Source organism: Lactuca sativa, chromosome 4 (genome assembly GCF_002870075.4).
Source record: "Lactuca sativa cultivar Salinas chromosome 4, Lsat_Salinas_v11, whole genome shotgun sequence".
Lineage (NCBI taxonomy): Eukaryota > Viridiplantae > Streptophyta > Magnoliopsida > Asterales > Asteraceae > Lactuca > Lactuca sativa.
Window position 1 is genome coordinate 91,982,611 of NC_056626.2, and position 22,386 is coordinate 92,004,996.

General features: G+C 34.3%; 1 protein-coding gene across 1 annotated transcript; it reads left to right on the forward strand.

Moving 5' to 3' along the window:
• The first annotated feature begins 18,221 nt into the window (after positions 1 to 18,221).
• Positions 18,222 to 21,936, forward strand: LOC111892390 (external alternative NAD(P)H-ubiquinone oxidoreductase B2, mitochondrial). Its single transcript, XM_023888436.3, has 10 exons — positions 18,222 to 18,522; positions 18,640 to 18,730; positions 19,467 to 19,746; positions 19,837 to 20,031; positions 20,098 to 20,348; positions 20,453 to 20,672; positions 20,748 to 20,852; positions 20,954 to 21,348; positions 21,425 to 21,544; positions 21,615 to 21,936. The coding sequence occupies exons 2-10, from the start codon at positions 18,642 to 18,644 to the stop codon at positions 21,700 to 21,702; spliced, it is 1,743 nt and encodes a 580-aa protein (XP_023744204.1). The 5' UTR covers positions 18,222 to 18,522; positions 18,640 to 18,641; the 3' UTR covers positions 21,703 to 21,936.
• Positions 21,937 to 22,386: the final 450 nt, after the last annotated feature.

Here is a 22,386-nt window from a genome sequence, read left to right on the forward strand (position 1 = left end):
ATGGACCAATCCTTGGGGGGGGGGGGTTTACGGTCATAAACTCCTAAGTCCATAGTTTCTTTGATGCTTAATGCCCCTACTTCAATGGTGGTTGATTCTAGACATTTATCCAAGCCATAGGAGGTGTTTAAGGGCAAATTTAAAACCTTAAATGGTGTTCACGGCTCATGAAGAGGGGTTTACGGTCCAAGAGTGTTCTTGGGCCGTAAACTCATGTTTACTCCTCATATGTTAAGATTTTGGTGTTCTAGGTCCTTTCATGTAAGCCCCTAAGTCATAACTAAGCTCCATAAGTGGTTTGGAAGGGTTTTGGGGCTTTAAAACCCCATTTATGAGTGTTTGCGGTCCAAGAGTGTTCTTGGGCTGTAAACACATGATTATGAGGGTTTTGGGTGATTTAAACACGAATTTGCAGGTATATCAAGCTAAACAACAAGGTAGGATAGATTACTTACGATTATGGAGCTCGAAATGGGCGTTTTTGGATCGAAAACAACTTGTAGAGAGAGAGAGAGAGAGAGTAGAGAGAGAGTGTGAAAAGGGTGTAAATGAGGTTTACTCACCCTTATATAGGGGTTTGAGTTTGTGGCCCTGTGGAAATCTACCCGATACTGACGTTAAACGGAGCTTATGGTCATACCCGATTAAATGGTCGTAATTTGACTTGATTGTAACTAAAATTTTTCAAGGGAATATTGAGGGTGTTTTACGTGTTTCTAATTCGTTTGGACTCTCATGAAGTCATAATAAAAAAAAGTCCCAATTTAATTAACCTAATCCAAAAAGGTTAACGGAACAATTTAATAAAGCGAGTTTTATTAGCGGAAAAGAGTTTACTGTGACGAGATAAATTTCAGGTTGTCACAAAATACATTTTAAATGTCATAAAAAATATGCATTCCTTGTAATATCTTTGGTAATTGAGTCATTCATGATTGATGGTTGATATGAAACTTGTTGATTGACCAACTATATAGTTATATTTTTTTCCACGTAACTTATATGTCGTTCCAAAATATAGTTATATTTTTATCCACATTATTATTATATATAACCTCACATTTTTTATATTGTGAAATTTGTTCGAATTTTCTTGTTTTATTTGTATTTTATGTTAGTAAAAGAGTTAGTGAATATCACTTATAACTTTGATATTTCAATCATCATGTGTGAAAATATTTTTTTTAAATTTGTAATTTCGACCATGTAATACATGGAGTAATATGAAACAAAATTTGGGATAATGCAAAAAATCTTTATTAAGATTTCATGTAATATATATATATATATATATATATATATATATATATATATATATATATATATATATATATATATATATATATATATATATATAACAAATGGTAGTTATTTTTGGTTATTTAGGGAAGAAGTTGTGTATGTTAGGAACCAACACGACAATTGAGATATTAACGAGACCCTTGAAAACCGCCAAGGCGATACCCTTTGGAACCCCACTGGCGCAATCCCCATACTCTCGTGTTCTCGAGATCGCATTAGGTCATGAGTGTGTACTCAACGACTCTAAGATTGTATTAAAATTCAGTAATGAATTAAAAATATGGTTACAATATAAATAATACATATTTATATATATATCATTAAGGTTTAATTGTAAAAAACTGGTATTTGTACAATAAAAAAATGGTTTTTAAATGTAATTTTTTTATACAACATTGACAATAGTTGGAAAAAAATAATGTTGGATTTGGAAGAGAAAAATAGAGTGAGAATTGAAAGAAAATTGAAAACTTAGTGTTTTACAATATTAACACATCATCATGTCATGTGAGTGCCACATAACCAAATAATACCATATCAACATGTCATATAACAAGGACTCCACGTTAGCACGCTATGTCAAAGAGGGGTTGATCGGTCAAATGGTTCACATTGTAAAAAAAAAAAAAAAAAACTTAGAAACTAAATTGTAACAAAAAAACAACATAATATAAAAATCGTTTTTTTTTAAACATAGCAATTTACAACTTACCCAACGTAGTCGAAATCTAAGTTTTTTTTTTTTTTTTTTTTTTTTTTTTTTTTTTTTTTTTTTTAACTTTTTTATAGGAATAAACATATCATTATTATAATAAAAACAACTAGTTTATGAATAGTATAGTTGTAGGTTTTAGATTTTGACCATAATAATTTTATATGTTGGTATATTTGTGTTTTATAGAAATAGCCAATGTTTTTCAATAGTATATTCTTTGGGTTTTAGCATTTGGCCACTAGAATTTTATATGTTGGTTGGTTTGGTCACTTTGTAATATAATTTACAAAAAAAAAAAAAAAAAGGTCAATGTGCAAAATTTTTACAGCTAATGGTCCGTGTGTTTAAAAAAATTAGAAAAATAGTCTCTGCCTAATAGAAAATTTTGTAGATTACTCCTCCCGCATAATAGACATTGGCACTTATCAGTTTGGCAAAGGCAATTGGAATTTATTGACACCTCTGAGCCAATTTATAGTTGAATATAATAATGGAAATATTAGATGTTCTTAATATGAGTGACATTTGAATAAAATAATTAAAAGCGAATATGTGAACAGATGGATGTGGGAAAAATTAAACATTTGGGAAAAAGGAAATAATATGGTAGTAAAATGGCTGATTTTTATTTGTGTATGTTCTTGTAGTCCACATATGAGAGGTAGTTCCACAATCGATATATGAGAGGTACATCACAACACTCTCGTATAACTGAAGATGATACCTGTGACATCCCCAAAATCTCGGCCAGTATGATAAAATAATATTTACCAAAGCATTTCATCAAGAAATGTATTTTCATTATATAATCAAAACTCGGGATGTCATGTTCTGATACAGACCATAAAGCATAAACGATAACATTACAAGTTGTTCAACAAATATATACATATACATACTTGTAAACAAAACAACTTGATGATTCATCCATCTTATGCCCTTGCGCCACTTCCTGTAATACAAATAAAACTGAGAGGGTCAGGTTTGAGAGCCTGGTGAGGATATAGAGTTTTCAACCCACAATAAATAATTATATTTAATTCCACCAACCAACAATAACCCAATCACCCATTCCCGTTATTCTCACTTTACATCCCTAAAACAACTAACACAAGGGACCTAGTCTTAGAATATTTCATCGGGGCGACAACACATGCATTCGGGGGTTTCCCGACAATATATGTCAAATAAGGCAACCATGAGGGGGATGGAGCACAGCGAATGAACACCCAAGTTCATTAACACCTACATGTGGCGAACATGTTAGCGTTCCACAGGACTGTCTAGAAAAGTCTGTGGTCGTCATCTAAACTCCGCTAGATGACTGAATCAAAAACAATATCGAGGCCTCTCATCTGTTTATCACACGTCAACTATCTACCCATGTTCTACCCAACATATTAGTAGATAAAAATATATATTTGTATACATAGTTTAAAACCAGTATAGTATGTTCAATCAATACATATTCCACATAACAGATGTGGCACACACACATAACACGTATTTCATAGAGAATAAATCAGATCTATGAGATAGAAGAAAGTGAATATACATTCACACATATAACAACAAAATATACACATAACACGTATTTCGTATAAAATACTTCATAATTATGCGTTAGAAGAAAGTAACCACACACTCACTTGATCAGAAGATGATCGGACAGCACTACGACTTGTAGAAGTAGTATTCTTCGGTAGATCTTCACAAAAACCGGGCTCCTCGCGGGCAGAGCTTCGGCTCGGGAATCGTACTTCTTGGGATCTTCGGGGCTTTGGGACTTGCTTCGGGGCTCGGGAATGATATCGGGGCTTTGGGATAATTCTTGCACGAAAAACGATGCAAAAACGCGAGAGAAAGGGAAGAAATGAGCAAAGAACTCGGCTGCCCTCGACATCCTTTTATAGGGGGCTGGAACTTCGATTTACGTTGGGCGTAAATCCTAGTTACGTTGGGCGTAACCTGGATAGGATCGCTGACTCCCCCCCCTTCGGATAGTATCGGTATTTTATATTTAAATTAAATATCGAAAATATTTAATAAACTTCAAAAATCCATATCTTCCTCGTACGAACTCCGTTTTCGACGTTCTTTATATTCACGCGTAGGTGAGACCACGTTCTACAACTTTCGTTATAAAATCATAACTTCTTCATTTTGACTTTATTTTTATTATTTATTTTTAGTAGGCCGGGACAGGAAAACTCCGTTATAAAATCATAACTTCTTCATCCGACGTCCGTTTTCGCCTATCTTTTCATCGTTTCACTAAAATTAACGAGATCTTCAATTCTCGTTTAGATTGTTGCGGCTAAAAACCGCTCGATCTAAAATCGAGTATTCGGGCTGCATACTGCTAAGTCGAAACTTCAAAAAATCATAACTTCCTCATACGAAGTCAGATTTTGGCGTTCTTTTTATGCACACTCTCGGTTTAACAAACTCTACGACTTTCGTTTAGATCACTAAGGCTAAATATCGCTCTAACGTAAATTTCACTTTTTACGTCATTCAGCGTTGTCGGTTCTGTCGCGAGACTTCGACAGGTCATAACTTCTTCGTTATAACTTGGATTTCGGCATTCTTTATATCTTTAGAATACTTGTTTCAACCACTACATCTTCATGCAAAGATATCGGGCTTATCTCATACTTTAATTTTGACGCTCATTTTATTCTTAATTCATTAAATTATAATAATTAAGAAAATAAACACATAATTCACATAATACTCAAATATTTCATCATTAATACTCCAAAAAGAGTTACAATTGTTAACCTAGACTATTACATCAATGATAATGCCTAGCCTGGAAACGCGTGCGTTACAATACCTAATGGTGGATCCAAAAACATTCTCCATTTGGGGGAGTATAACAATGTAACATCTAAAAAATCAGAACCAGTTTAAACTTTTCAAAACAACCCATATACTAATAAAAATGTTTACAAAACCATTGTTTCCCAAATATTATTTAAAACTAGAGTCTCCAAAGATCAACAACATAAAAATCAGGATGTGCACGGTCACGCCTTCGCCTTTCCACGATCCTCAAAAGTACTTGAAACCATAACCAAAAATTGTAAGCCAAAGCTTAGTGAGTTCCCCCAAAGTACCACCACACAATACACATATCATATACAAACAAGCATGCTTGGTCCGATCAGTCATTAGACTGGAATACCCACGGGTCTACAGCCATTGGGCTGGATTACCCCTGGCCCAATTAGTCATCAGAATGGAATGCCAATATACAACAGGTCCACTCAGTCATCAGACTGGAATACCAATATACAGTGGGCCACTCAGTCATCGGACTGGAATACCCTCAGGTCTACTTAGTCATTGGACTGGAATATCCACGACTTGTTAACTCACGCACATAGCAGTAATGTCTCAACCCAACACAATATGTCGACATATAATACATAACAAACATAATCAACAAACAGATAATCATGCAACCGTAAATCATAGGTAGTCCTACAGATTTACCGGTCTACGCATATTGGCAACTATCATATAATCATATAGATCTATCCCATACTTAGCATATCATAAATCAATGTATAACAATATATAAATCCAATGGGCCGGCCTTGGTGCCTTTGACCCGCAAGTACAGTGATGAAAAGTCACCTCACAGTCTGACAAAAAGTTAAACTATAAATAGATCCAACTACCGGCTCTACAAGTCACCTATCTAACAGATAGAGACCAAGACTCAAATTTTGCTCAAAATACCCAAAATACCCTTACGTCAAACTTGGTCAAATTCAAAGTAAAAGTCAACGGGTCAAGAAAAGTCAACCCAGACTGAGTACGCCCCACATACACGCGATCCAGATCGGGGCTCCCTTAGGCGTACGCCCGACATTCGACAAGCAATGCCCAACATATGCGATGTCTTAACAACTTCATTTTGAGGACTTATTTCCTTAAGATACTATGTACAAATCTCAGTATTAGTCCCAAATGGAATCCCAAACCATAAAGTTTCCAACTTTAAGGTTCTACATGTCTAAATCAAACCCAACAACAAAACCCTAACTTATCTTAACTACTAAAGCTTTATATGACTTGCATGAAAGAATCTCAGGTTCTACGATTATATTTTTTATGACTCTAGTCTTGGAAATACGTCCAAAAAGGATAGCCCAAACGTTCTATAGCATGCCATACACAAGAAAAAGGCCATATTTGGGGACAAAAGCTCATATTATCATAATGCAAGCTAGATCTAGCAACTTAATCATAAAGGTGAGAATTTTTTACCTTATGGAGATGGAGAATGATGCAAGACTTCCAGATCCAGGATTGCTTCTAGCTTCTAAGGTTCAACAACACCTTCTTCTTCCTTTGGAACACACAAAAACACACTCAAAGGTCTCAAAATGCAATAAAGGGGGCTAGGGTCTGCAAGGAAACATCTCAAATGATGGAGGTTGGAAGTGGGTGAGGGGATGGGACATAAGGTTGAATAGATAGGGTCCAAAACCTTTGGATTAGGGTTTGATTCCAGACGAGTTACGCCCAACGTACGCATGGTACGCCTTGCGTACGCCAAACGATGCCATTTTTCATTAGAGGTACTTACACCTAGCGTAAGTGCCTTTTGCTCACTTTTACAAAAATGTCATGCCATTTTGCAACCTTTTCCGTGAACAAGGGCTAAAATGCAAATAATCTTCATACTTAAGATTAACTTTACAAGTACCTTATCATTAGGATGTTACAATTATCCCCCACTTGAACTAGACTTCGTCCTCGAAGTCGGCCGTCATGAATAACTCATGATAATGCTCCCGCATCTTAGCCTCCAGCTCACAGGTCCACTCGGAGCCTCTCTGATGTTGCCACTGAACATTTACCAAAGGTATCTCCTTGTTGCACATGACATTCATCTTTCTCTCCAATATAGCCATCGGCCTCTCAATATAATTCAGGAACTCATCGACCTGAATATCATCCCAAGGTACCACTGCCTCACAGTCTAACACACACTTTCGCAACTGAGAGACATGGAAAGTGTTGTGGATCTGACTGAGCTCACTCAATAAATCCAACCGGTAGGCCACTCTTCCTACCCTGGCTATTACATAGAATGGTCCAATATACCAGGAACCCAATTTCCTTATCTTCATGAAGCGTATCACACCCTTCCAGGGTGAGACCTTCAGTAATACCATATTGCCAACCTGAAATTCTTACTCTGATCGGCATCGGTCGGCATAAGTCTTCTACCGACTCTGAGTTGTCTATAATCTCTGCCTGATATGCTGAATAAGCTCCATGGTTTGAAGGACTACTTCGGTCCATCCCGTGACCCTATAACGAACCTCTCCCCAACATACCGGGGTACGACATCTCCGACCATCCAAGAGCTCAAAAGGTGGGGGACCAATGCTGGAGTGATAGTTATTGTAAGAAAACTATGTAGGAGGTAGATAGGAATCCCAACTCCCACCAAAATATATGACACAAGCCTGCAACATATCCTTAAGTTTTTGGATGGTCCGCTCACTCTGACCGTCGGTTTGCGGGTGATAAGCAATGTTGAAATGTAGCCTCGTGCCAGTTCCTCATGGAAATTGTGCCATAATCGAGAACTGAACCAGACATCTCGGTTTGAAACAATGAAGACCGAAACCCCATGACAAGAAACAATCTCCTGGACATACACATCGACCAACTTTTTCGGCCGAAGAGCTCTCCTGGATGGCCAAAAAGTGGGAACTATTGGTCAATCGATCCACGATGACCCATATAGCATCAAAACCCTTGGCAATCTTCGGCAACATGGTGATAAAATCCACGGTGATCTATTCCCAGTTCCACATGAGAACCTCCAAAGGCTACTTCTTGCCATGCGGCGTCGGATGTGCGACCTCTTATGACACAATACTTTGTTCATAAGTAATATAACAACTATTAAAACAAATAAATATTTTGAAACTAAACATTTTTTCAATTATTTTTTATATATTTTGTGTTTTTGGATTTGTTTTGATGTGCATTTGATATTTTTTTTTAATTTTTGAGGGTGAAAGTGTAACTTTATCGGGTTTACACGCGGGTCTTCGGGTCATCATCGACCCGGTGTATATATTGCTCAGCTTCTTTGTATTTGTCTTATTATTCAAGATTAGAAGCAGATGTTTCTTAGCTTTCTCCCTCGTTCTCTCAAAATATCTCTATTTAGGGTTTTTGCTCACTGTATAGATTAAGGTTCCTCATAGATCTCATATGTTCTTGTGATGTTTTAGGTTAGATTGAGTGATACATTTAGAGAGTAGATTAGGTGGTTTTGTAGTGAGGTTTATTTTGTAAGTACATGAAAACCTTTTGGTTCTTTTTCCTATAATGATATAAGAATCGTTGATGTTGGGAAAGTTTTTTTCTATATTTTTCACATGGTATCAGAGATTTTGTGCTCTGATTTTCTTATTTGATAGTCTTCGGTGGTTTGACTGCTTTTCCTACCCGAGAGGTACAATCTGTCTATTTGTTTTGTTGTTTTTTATGGTTATTGATCTCCGATCATCTTGTTCTATACTGTCTGGGTTGATTTAGGGTTTCTTGTAAAACTCTGAATCGTTGATGTAAACTGTGAAGATATAGGGTTTCTGGTTCTGATTTAGGGTTTTCTGTGTTGATCTCCCTAAATAGAAACTTCTATTTCTTTGCCTTTTCTGTTAAGTTCATGGTTATTTCAAGTATTTTTTGTCCTTTTATATCCTTTGAAGAACTTGTCTCTTCTTGTCGATCGTTGTGATCCGTCTACGATCGGTCAATCCTTGGTTAGTTCTGAAATAACTCTCTAGGTATCAGATTTCATCACTGATTAAGTCTAGATGGAACAGAACTAAGGGAGCGGATTTGTTCTCTGTAATATAAAATTTAAAAGTGGATAATAGGACCTTTGTGAGTGTTCCTTGTTCCTTTCTATATATTCTTCTTAGCTGTATATGTGGGAGATCCTGGTGTCTTGAGTACACCAGTTATTTGTTGTTTTATTTTTTGTGTTTTCTTGACTCTGTTCTGGTCATCCTAGACCCCAACATAACATGGTGTTCATCTGGATTTTGGCATTACAGAAGTTTGTTTTTAGGTTTACTTGATTTCTTGTTGTATTTCTATGATTACCTTCTTTCTTGTCTGTTACGATGACTGGCCCTGTTATTGAATCTTATAGTGGAGCTAAAACTGAATCTGCGACTAATTTTGATGATCCTCTTTATGTTCATCGTTCTGATAATGCTTTCACTAGCGTGATTTGCTTTAACTGTTAGGAACTGAAAATTATAGGATATGGTGTAATTCCATAAAACTAGTAATGATCCTATTAAAGAAGCTAAATTGGTACGAGATAATGCCATTACCTGTTCTTGGATTCTTGGATCTATCTATGAAGATCTATATGCTAATCATGGTTGTTCTGGAAGTGCTCAAGAAATATGGGCTAATTTTTGTGAAACCTACCATAAATCTGATGGGTCTGTTATTTTTAATGTGAATCAGAAAATCAATTCACTCACTCATGGTAGTTTATCCTTATCTTATTACTTTAATAAACTTGATTCTTATTGGAAAGAATTTGATGCATTAACTAATCTAACTGAATGTTTTGGTGAAGCTGCTAATAGTTTTAAAAACCATTCAAAATTGATGAAACTAATGCAGTTCTTGAGTGGTTTAGATGAGTCTTATGGTTAGGTTAAAAGTCATATTTTATTAACAGAACCTCTTCCTTTTGTAAGAACTGCATTCTCCTTAGTTTCTGGAGAGAAGTCTAATAAAAAGCATGGGTCGGATTTACTAAGATCTAATAAGAAAACTTAGTCTTTCGCGTTTGTTTCCAAGTTTGTTTTTTCAAAATAAAATTAAGTCTACATGTCAAGTTCCCCCAATCTAAGAACTATGGCCTCAAAGGTCACCCTATTGAAAAATGTTTTAAACTAATTAGATATCCTAATGACTATAAACCAAAATTTGAGTCTAATAATCAAAGAAAAAGATTTTTTTTTGGTAATTATGCTTCTGGTTACCATTCCGAGTCCTTTATATCTAGATATAATGATAATCTTTCAGATTGTCATTATCTTACTAATGAGCAATATGCTAAGTTCCTTAAGCTCATTGGTGAGAACAAGCAAGGATTGGATGAAGCATATGTCAGTGCTCAAATGGCAGGTATTTCATGCAATTCTTTTCCTGATTCCAGTTTTAATAAATAGGTTGTTGGAAAATGTTTTAAACTAATTAGATATCCTAAGCACTATAAACCAAAATTTGAGTCTAAATAGGTTATTGACTCTGGAGCAAGTCAACATATGATTAGTTATGAGTCACTTTTTCAAGATTCTATTGATATGTCTAGGTTGAACCTAAAGGTCAATCACCAAAATGCTTCTTCTTCTCAAATTAATAAAATTAAGAATTTACAATTATTAAACTCTCTTACCTTGTTTGATGTATTTGTTGTTCCTGATTTCAATATAAATCTTTTATCTGGTCATAAGTTATGTAATGACAGTAAATGTGAGGTTGTTTTTAATGAACACAATTGTTGTGTTCATGATTCACAGTCTAAGGGGACAGTAGAGACTGTTAATCAATTTGGAGGACTTTATTATCTTGATCCTATCATTTCAGGTAATAAGTCCTCTATTACAAAATAATTCTTGTTATGTTTCTAAGTTTACTTGGTACAGTAGGCTTGGTCACCCCGCAGATCAAGCCTTGAATGTGCTTAAAAATAAACTTAATTTCAATAATGTGTCTTTACCTCCTTGTGAAGTTTCTCATAAGTCAAAATAAACTAGAGACTCCCTTTCTAATAGTGAACATGTTACCAAGTCTTTAGGGGAACTTTTTCATCTAGATGTGTGGGGACCATATCGTGTAGAGTCTATAAGTGGTTATAGGTTCTTCTTGACTATTGTTGATGAATTTACTAGAGCTACTTGGTTTTCCTCCTTAAGTACAAAGAAGAAGTTTATCAAAGTTATGTCACTTTTTTAAAATGTTAAAAAATCAGTTTCAAGTGAACATTAAAACTATAAGATTTGATAATGGAACAAAGTTTACTAATTTTCGTGTAAAAACTTTTAATGAAGATAATGGTCTTGTTCACCAAACTTCTTGTGTTTATACTCCACAACAAAATGGTATTGTGGAGAGAAAACACAAACATATTTAATGCTACAAGGTCTCTTCTTTTTCAATATGGAGTTCCATTGAAATACTGGGGTGATGCCATTCTTACCTCAATGTTTTTAATCAATAGAACTCATTCGTTTGTTTTAAAAGATCTATCTCCTTATGAATTGGTTTATAAGAAGTGTCCAAACTTTGATAATCTTTGTGTGTTTGGATGCTTGTGTTTTTCTACAAATTTGAATAATAATGATAAGTTTTCTTCTCGAGCTGAAACATATGTTCTTTTTGGGTTATTCTTTGGAAAAGAAAGCGTATAAGGTTTTAATTCTCGATTCAAATTCTATGTTTATTTCCAAGGATGTCAAATTTTATGAATCAATCTTTCCTTTCAAAATGTAAAGTCATATTGTTGGTAAGTGTAACACCCATAAAAAAATCAAAAGAAATTTAAACTTTCTAAAACCAACCCAAATTCACAAATTGTTTACAATCATAGTTTTCAAAACATTTTCGATATCAAAGTCTCCCAAAATCATAAGTCAAAACATGAGGATGTGTACGGTCACACTTTCTCCTTCACGCGGTCATCTGAAGTACCTGAAACATAAACCAAAACTGTAAGCTAAAGCTTAGTGAGATACCCCAAAGTACAACCACACACAAACAAATAACCTATACAATAACAGCATGTCAGGTCCAATTAACCATCGGGTTGGAATACCCCAGGCCTAGTCAACCATTAGGTTGAAATGCCAATTCACTCTGGGCCCAGTCAACCATCGGGTTGGAATACACTATGCCCATCAACCATTGGGTTGGAATATTAATATACAACGGGTCCTGTCATCCTCAGGATGGAATAACCTCAAGCCCATTCAACCATCGGGTTGGTATACCCCTGGCTTGTTGGCTTATGCACAAAGCAGTAAAGCCTCAGTCACCGACCAAATATGTGCATATATAACAGATAATCATATAACAGTCTACAGACAGTCAGACAGATCTACAAATCACTAAGCATAACATCATCATATATACCATGATAACGATCTAACATATCACTACAACATAATAACATACATAACAGGATATCAGATCCAAAGGTCCGACCTTGGTGCCTTCGACCCGCAAGCATTGTGAGGAAAACTTACCTCGCAACTGGACAAAGCTGATGAGGTCTCAACTCCATCAAAATCCCAAAATTTCCCAAAATACCCTTAAGGTCAAACTTGGTTAACGTCAAAGTCAACTAGTCAAACCAACTAAGTCAACCGAGTCAACCCAGTCGAGTTAACTCAACCGAATTGACCTAATGTGAGTACGCGAGGCGTATACCGTCCTCACATGTTGACCACCATCGGGATGGTTGACCTCATATGCAGGGTGTACTATGAGTACATGGAACGTACTCCCCGAAGTCCAAAAATCCATTAAGAGCTTAATGGATAAAGCTCTTATGTCTGTAATTCAGATCCATGGCTAAAATACTCTAAAGAGTCATAAAGTCTCCAACTTTATGACTTAGCATGTCCAATAAGTGCTTAACTCAAGGTCTTATTCCATTAAGACCTTCTAAATGATGCATGAAGCGAAACTAACCATTTGGAACCCATTTTTATGACTTAAGACCCCTCATAGGGTCTGAAGTGACAACTTAAAGGTCAAGAACATGTCATGCTCAAGATCTAACATTTTGGGACCAAAAAGCTTCATAAAGACATCCAAATCTAGATCTATATGCTAGAGGGATAGAGTTGCAATCTTTATACCTTAGAAAGGTTGCAAATGATGTAGAAACTCCAAATTCAAAATGCTTCACTCTTCCAAGATGAGCTTGGCTTCCTTTCTTCTTATTCTAAGCACAAAACACACACTCTTAGGCTTGAAATAGCTTCTCAAGGTGAACTAGGATTGCAAAACGTCTCAAGGGGGTGGAGGCTGATGAGGTGAGGGGAAATGAATCCATAAGGATGTTCAAATATGAGCTAAACCCTAAAAATTAGGGTTTCTAAATCTGGCAAGTACGCCCAACACACACATGTACGCATGGCGTACTCTCCCAAGGCTTAATTACGAAAATGCCACTAGGGCTCCATTTGCATAGTTTCTTGAACTTAGGGACCAAAATGCAACATAATTAAATTATAGGGTTGAAATTAGAAGTATCTTATCATCGGGATGTTACAATATGTCTAACGAACACTCTAATGGGGTTGATCCATTTTCCTATGATGAGCCTGGTTGTTCTGAATCATCTTTTGATGAAAGTTTTCCTAGTAATAGTGAGAGACTGGATCATCAGTTAGATGGTGCTAGTTATCCTTTAAACCTAGATATAGCAGATTCTACTCAGGAAAGTTCAGATACTAGTCCACATTTTGAGGAGTCCTATGTGCCTTTATATGTTAGGTATGGTCTTGATTCTTCTGTCATGGCTGAGAAAAGTAGTCCCCTAGATTCTCTATCGGTCGGTCACCAATGTGCTAGCAGAGAGTCACACCTTCCTTCTAGGTTTAGTGACTACATGATAGAAGGCAAATATAAATATGGGATTGAAAAAACTCTTAATTAATCTAGTTTGTCTACTGAAGGTAAATGTTTTGTTGCTAATCTTGATAAAACTGTGGAGCCTCAATAATGTTATGCAACTTCTCTTAATCCTGAATGGGTTAAGGATATGAATAAATAAATGGAAGCACTTTATAGGAATAACACTTAGATAATAACTAATTTACCTAAAAATAGAAAACTTGGAATAACACTTAGATAATAACTAATTTAACTAAAAATAGAAAACTTGGAATAACACTTAGATAATAACTAATTTACCTAAAAATAGAAAACTTGTTGGTTGTTGTTGGATTTATAAAATTAAGTACAAAGCCAATGGGGAAATAGAAAGATATAAAGCCCATCTTGTAGCTAAAAGGCTACAATCAGAGAGAAGGAATTGACTATGAGGAGACTTTTGCTCCTATAGCCAAGATTGTTACAATTCGTATTGTTATCACTTTAGCTGTTAATTTTTGTTAAAATTTGTATCAGTTTGATATAAATAATGCTTTTCTGTATGGTTCTCTTGAAGAAGATGTTTATATGGTTTTACCTCTTGGGTATCATAGTAAAAATGATAAAAGAGTTTGTAAGTTGTTAAAATCTATATATGGTTTAAAACAGGCTCCATGAAAGTGGAATGAAAAATGCTGGGAAGTTTGTTATAATTATGTTAGTTTATGTAGATGATATAATATTGATAGGAAATTGTGAATTTGAATTAGTAAAGTAAAATGTTTTCTTAAGTCTCAATTTCTTATAAAAGACTTAGGGAAGTTTAAATATTTTTTTGGATATTGAAGTTGTTAATATTCCAAATGGTGTGTTTTTGTCCCAAAGAAAGTAATGTATGGAATTACTTCATGAATTCGAAATGTTGGGCTGTAAGCCGGTCAAAACTCCTCTTGAGCCAAATCTTGTTTTAGATAATAATAATAATAATAATAATAATAATAATAATAATAATAATAATAATAATGATGATGCTTTACTTGAAAATATAACAGATTTTCAGAAACTTATTTGGAAACTCATCTATCTCAGTATTACTAGACCATATATTACATATTATGTTCAAGTATTAAGTCAATATATGCACAAACCCACTAAGGCTCATTTACCGGTTGCTTTAAGGTTGTTGAAATATTTTTAACATAATCCTAGTAAGGGTGTTAGTTATTTGAAATATGCTTTTGATTCTCTTGTTTTAAGAGGGTTTTCAGATGCAGATTGGGCAAAAATGTTGTTCTCTAGAAAGTTTATTAGTGCTTATGTTGTGTATTTTGGAAACTCTCCTGTTTCTTGGAGAAGTAAGAAACAAGCTACTATTTCTCGTTCTTTTACATAACCAAAATATAGAGCTCTTGGTTCATTGTCTTGTGAGTTAATTTGGGTGATTTTTTTTGTATGATTTGGGGTTTAAGAATGTTGTTCCTATAAATGTTTTTTGTGATAATGAGTCAACTATCAAGTTAGTTTTGAATCATGTGTTTCATGATAAAACAAAGCATTTTGAAATTGACGTTCATTTTATAAGAGAACAAATTTCAAAAAGAGTTATTAAGTTGATCAAATTTAGTAATTCTAATCAAGTAGCGAATATTCTTACTAAATCTTTTGTGTCTTCTTAACATGAGATTCTTAGTGAAAAGTTGTCTGTTTGATCATTTTTCTTTAAAATATTAGTTTTACAAAATGATTAATTTGAGGGGGTCTATTAAAATAAATAAATATTTTCAATATATTTTCAAACTAAACATTTGGTCATTTTTTTTTGGATATATTTTGTGTTTTTGTATTTGTTTTGATGTACAAGTGATATATGTTTGATGTTTGAGGGTGAAAGTGTAACTTTACCGGGTTCTTTATTAGGTTTACACGAGGGTCTTCGGGTCATCCTCGACCCGGTGTATATATTGCTTAGTTGCTTGTATTTGTCTTATTATTCAAGATTAGAAGCATACATCTCTTAGCTTTCTCTCTCGTTCTCTCAAAATATCTCCATTTAGGGTTTCTGTTCACTGTATAGATTAAGGTTCTTCATAGCTCTCATCTGTTCTTGTGATGTTTTAGGTTAGATTGAGTGATAAATTTAGAGAGTAGATTAGGTGGTTTTTATAGTGAGGTTTATTTTTTAAGTATATGAAAACCTTCTAATTCTTTGTCCTATAATGATATAAGAATCGTTCATGTTGAGAACGTTTTGTTTCTACATTTTTCATAGCAACTTGTTGACTTATGGCAACAATAAAACCACCAAAATATTAACACATCTAAGAAAAACAACATACCTAGCCAAGATGTAAGGCGGTAGTCAACGAAGTTGGTCAAAAGCGTGGCTTTATAAACACAATTTACTATCAACTATGGCGGGTATGGTAGTAGTAACGGACGCAGAAAAAAATTTCAGGGGTTGCTTTATTTTTTTAAAGGTTGCACTACTAAATTGGTGTTTTTTAAAATAATTTATTAACTTATTGGTTTTCTCAAAAAGCCAATAAACTAAAAAAAACTAAAAAAATGTTTGGTAAAGACCAAGTTTTTTGAAAAAAAAAAGTGAATTTTTTAAAAGTCAATAATATTCGGCTTTTTCAAAAACCCAATAAAGAGTTTCAAAAGCACTCCAACAAACCCTAAAAAAACTCATTTTTCAACAACAATTTCCGTTACTAAAAAGGTTAGACCGACATATTTACATTAAGGGGGTGTTTGACTTAGCTTTTCACAGCCAAAAGTCTTTTTTGTAAAAGAAAAAAAAACAAAAAGATGTTTGGCAAACTAGTAACTTTTAGAGTTTTAATACAAGGAAAAGCATCTTTTTGGAAAAGTCAGGATTTCCTGACTTTTTGTAACTTTTTTGAAAAGAACTTTTGAGCTTTTAAAAGCTAAGCCAAACACCCCCTAAATTTACACTTATTAGGACATTGTCACGAATTTCCAACGAATTTGTGATTGATTTCTGACGGATTTATGATGAATTTGTGACAAATTTTGACGAATGTACACTAATCTTTGCATTTAACAGAAAAATTTAAGAGGTTGTCTATGCCACCCATGACACCAATTAGGCCGACCATGTATGGTAGGTAGTGGTGGTTGCGGTGGTAGTGGAGAATGGTAGTAGGTTGAAAAGGGTGAAAAGGGTGAAAAGTTATGATCATATGTAACATACAATAATTTAATCTCTTTTTAGAGAAATTTACAAATGTAGCCAAAAACGTTAAAACAACCAAAGTTGTAGGTGGTTAGTTATACATACTATTTCCTACCTTGTAGCTGCTATTTGGTGGTGTTAGGCTGTGAATAAGGCCCAGTACCAGCCCATGGGCCAGAAGTATATATATCCTTATTTTTTTTTTTTAAGAAAAATCTCATTTTCTACTTTCAGATTACAAAAAATTCTCAACCTCTTTAATGACTGAAAATATATACTCTCCTGAAACGTTGCAAGTTATCTACTTATTTAGTGCTTTAATCATGTCTATTAGGTTTTATACATCTAAGATAAGTTGATTTATGATTTATTTGTCAAAAAAACAAAAATATATGAAATCTAGAGAGGAAATGGCATCTAGACGGTAGGAGTGAGAGAAAATCGCATTTGGAGTGTAGGAAAATCGCATATGTATGTTGACTTTTGAAAGGAAATCACATATGGAGTGTAATGTACAAGCATCAAAGAATTATACAACTGTAGGTATATGTGTAGATGACAATATACAAATTGTTCAAACACAAGTCATGTATTAGGTACTTGTACTTTCACAATTGGGCAGTGCTTATGTGAATATACAATCAATTGGTGCACGAATTATGCATCAATAGCGTGTACATGCAAAAATCTCATGCTTAATTTGTTTTGAACGGCGACCGAAATATATTAGAAAACAAAAAAGGGACAATAAATGAGAAACTCAAGCCACGTTACAACAAAAGACTTGATAAGGAAGACATACACAAAAGACCAATAAAAATATAATAATTGGACCTAATTTTTATTCAATTAAAACTATTGAAACTAATATCATCCGTCAAAAACACATCTTTCTTGACTTAGCTTTAAATTTTAACCACAACATTTAATCTTATCATTTAATGCTTTTGATCTTTTGTTTTGTTTATCTTTTGGCAAATCTATTTACTTTTAAGCAAACATCAACCCTTTTGACCTCAAAAAATAAAAATAACACTATTACTGCTGAGCTAAAAACATTGATTTTAATCTTCTAGTTACGACATACCATTGAATCACTTCAATATCCCCGTGAATAATAAAAAAGAATAATTATCTTCTTCCAAGCATCTTGAAAACACGTAACTGTCTGTTACCATCTCTTTTCTTTTTGAAATTAATTAACAATTTCAAGTTTATTTTGCATGCCAGCATCATCGAATGACTCGTGCTTTTTATGTCTTGCATCAAACTTATTTTATTGAAAAATAAAAAAGAATTGTCTAAAATAAAAAAGTTTTTTTTAATAACTTTTTCGCGTCTGAACAGAACACAAAGGCGAACATGAAAATAATTTACTCAAAGGCGCCGACCACGTGGCACGTTCTCGAATGTGTGATTAATATTATTGACCTCCAGATATATAGGCTTCCTACTTTTCCGGTCACCGCCACCGATATCGACGTGTCCAAATCTCATGTTCTCCACGTCAGCCCCATACTAGCCGGCACGGACGAAGATTCATCTCCTTCCGACGAAATCGCGAAGAATATTTGTAAAAAGGACAAAGACAGCAAAACCTTCACCTCTCATCTCTCTTCCTCTCTGTAAGGTAAATACCTTTTTCTCTTTCTATTTTCACATGTATATATACGTATAGCACGATTATCATGTTGTTTTAAACGTATCTAGATCTGAAATTCTGAGATTTTCACTAAATTTGAAGCAGAAATGGGGAGTTTGAATTTCTACGAGAGGTTTTCTAGAACGTTCCGTGAAAATCCTTCGCTTTCGAGATTTCTCGTTGTCTTCGCCGTCAGGTATGCCGTTTGATCCGCTTTCGAATTTCTCTTTCTATTCACTGTGAATTGAATTTGCTAAAAAGTATTATGCTGTGTTGTTAATTGGTAGTCTAAGGACGTTTTTAAGTAAATTAGATCTCGATTATACTGAAAATTGGATACAATTGTTAATAGTTTATGGTTTAATACTTCGCGTCCAGATTAGGCATAGATATTTTGAAGTGTTAACGGAGATTTGGCAATATATTGATGATTGCTTTGTTGATTCCTTGTTCAATTTTGTGATGATTTTTAAGTTGAGTTTGATCCCTTGTTATTTGTCTGTCCAAGAAGATTACCTTGCTTCTTTTGGCAAAGCTCTAACTACACTTTTTTTGTCTTATTACCTTAAAACTCTGAATTGTTTCAGTTGTTTGGTTGGTGAACACATGCTGTTGTCTCTTTCTGATCATTAATTGTGAAAATTTCAAATGAATTTCATTTACCTTGTTTCTATGATTCTCTCCACACCACCATGGAAGTAAATCATTATCAATGATGCTTGTAATTGTTGTGTACTATGATTCAGAAAGTCTAAACTTTAAAGGCTAATTAGTTGAAGAATATGCACAATCTTACCAAAACATCAAAAATATGTTTTAGATCCTCCAAATTTAGGACAACCATTGTTTACATCAAGTAAAACTGAAATAACTACTGTTATGATGGCTGATTTTCATCAACTTTCATTAATGTACACAATATAACTTTGTAGTGGTGGAGGTCTGGTGGCTTATTCAGAGGGAAACATATTAAGTAGTAGTCCAAAGATTGATGAGTTACCAGAGCCAGGTAATGAAAAAAAGAAGGTAGTTGTGCTTGGAACTGGTTGGGCTGGAACAAGTTTCTTGAAAAATCTCAAGAATCCCTCATATGATGTTCAAGTCATATCACCAAGAAATTACTTTGCATTCACCCCTTTACTACCAAGTGTTACAGTTGGCACAGTGGAAGCCCGAAGTGTTGTTGAACCAATTCGCAACATTGTCAAAAAGGTAATCGAATCAGTTTAGTAAATAGTAAATAGTAAATACTAAATCTTCTATGTTTCCTACTAGTTGTGAGATATTGTTAATGTTTAACAGAAGAATGTAAATGTAAACTACTGGGAAGCTGAATGCTACAGGATTGATGCAAAAAGTAAGAAAATTTACTGTCGTTCAAGTCAAGATGATAAAGAAGAATTTGTTGTCGATTATGATTACCTTGTGGTTGCAATGGGAGCCCGTGTTAATACATTTAACACTCCTGGTGTTGAAGAAAACTGTCACTACTTGAAGGTAATTTTAATTTCTGTTTCATATGGGGTGTATAAACTATTGGTTATTTTGCTAATTCGAATTTAGGAAGTTGAAGATGCTCAGAAGATTCGAAGGAAAGTTATAGACTGTTTTGAAAAAGCAAGTTTACCTAATTTGAGTGATGATGAAAAGAAAAGAGTTCTTCAGTTTGTTGTTGTTGGTGGAGGTCCAACTGGAGTTGAATTTGCAGCTGAGCTTCATGATTTTGTGTCTGAAGATTTGGTGAAGTTGTATCCATCTGTTAAAGATTTGGTCAAAATAACACTTCTTGAAGCCACTGACCATATCCTTAACATGTATAACCCTTTCTTTCAGATTCCAAACAACCATTTTAATGATTTTACAGCAATCTACTTTTTTTTTTTTGCCTATAATAACTGTATATGGTTATGTTGTGTAGGTTTGATAAACGGATCACAACTTTTGCAGAAGAGAAGTTTCACAGAGATGGTATAGATTTAAAAACAGGGGAAATGGTTACAAAAGTCTCTGAGAAAGAAATTTCTACAAAAGTAATTAAAACTGGTGAAGTCTCTACTATACCCTATGGAATGGCAGTTTGGTCAACAGGTATTGCAACTCGTCCTGTCATAATGGATTTCATGAAGCAGATTGGCCAGGTATTTTATTTTCTTCATAGGGGTAAAATCGTCATTTTACGTTTCCGACTTTTGACCAGATTCATGTTTTTTTAGGCGAACAGACGTGTGTTAGCTACTGATGAATGGCTTCGAGTTGAAGGGACCAATAGCATATATGCACTTGGAGATTGCGCCACAATCAACCAGCGTAAAGTCATGGTGTGTTTACAAATATACCCTTGAATTATAATACCATAAATATTGCTATAACCGGTAAAGAAAGAAAGAAAGAAGCTGATGTGGCAGTTAATAATGATCAGGAGGATATTTCAGCTATATTTGAAAAGGCAGACAAGGACAAGTCAGGAACACTAACAGTAAAAGAATTTCAAGAAGCACTTGATGACATATGCGACAGGTATCCTCAGGTGCAAATTTATCTCAAGAACAAACACATGAGCAATCTGGTTGATCTGCTTCAGGAATCCAAAGGAGATGTTTCAAAAGAGTCGATTGAACTCAATGTTGAACAATTTAAATCCGCTTTATCTCAAGTAGATTCTCAAATGAAGAATCTTCCAGCAACAGCTCAGGTTGCAGCTCAGCAAGGTTCGTATCTTGCGGATTGTTTCAACCGTATGGAAGAGTGCACAAAGAGTCCGGAAGGTCCGTTGCGGTTTAGAGAGTCTGGGCGACATAGGTTTCGTCCCTTCAGGTTGGTCAAAATTGGACTTTGAAAAGTCAAAATTAACTCTGATTTGTATTTTATATTTTATATGAATGTGTAATAGGTACAAGCATCTTGGTCAATTTGCTCCATTAGGAGGAGAGCAAACAGCAGCACAACTCCCAGGTGATTGGGTGTCTATTGGCCACAGCTCTCAGTGGCTTTGGTACTCTGTCTATGCAAGGTATGTATAGCATCATACTTTCATTTCGTCTTATTCTATTAGTTGACCGTTTGACTTTTTTTGGAAACAGCAAGCAAGTAAGCTGGCGTACAAGGTCGTTGGTGGTGTCAGACTGGATGAGGCGTTTCATTTTTGGGAGGGACTCCAGTCAAATATGAGTGTCCATCTCTTAAAATACCAAAAAAGGTTACAATTTTCTGTTTGATAAACACATTTAATCACTTTTTTTTTCTCAAAATGTTTACTGCAAATAATTTCCCTCTTCGGCTTTACTTTACATCTAGTTTTTAGATGAGCCTCAGAATGTGTATTTGTATTGTATAATGAAGATTATGTGTATCTAGCCTTTTGGGTTTTTTTTTTATTCACTATACTCATAATCTGTTTCCTTATTATATGAATCAACTGTTTGAATATTAGTAAAGGAGTACTTTAGGATTTTGTTTAATAATGATGCTAAATGACAAAATCGATGTTTATGGTATAACTGTTGTAAATCGAAATAGTGAGTAACTGTTTGTTTGATATTTAATATAATTATATTCTTTTTTAAAGTTTAATTGCATTTAAGTATTTAAACACAATATAGTTTGAAGCTCAAAAAAAAAAAAAAAAATGAAGTCAACATTATATTTATATGTAATAAAATCAAACACAAAGTTACAACTTTCCTCTTCTTGCTCTTTGTTTCAAATTCTAAAATAAATATAGGGAAAAGGTTTCAGTAGTCATACGATGTTTTGCATATGTATCCATTTAGTCTCTTAAGTTATTTTTGTGACTTTTAAAGGAACAAAATTGTATTTGTCGGGTCGAATAGGTCTTTTGTAAAACTAAAGGGG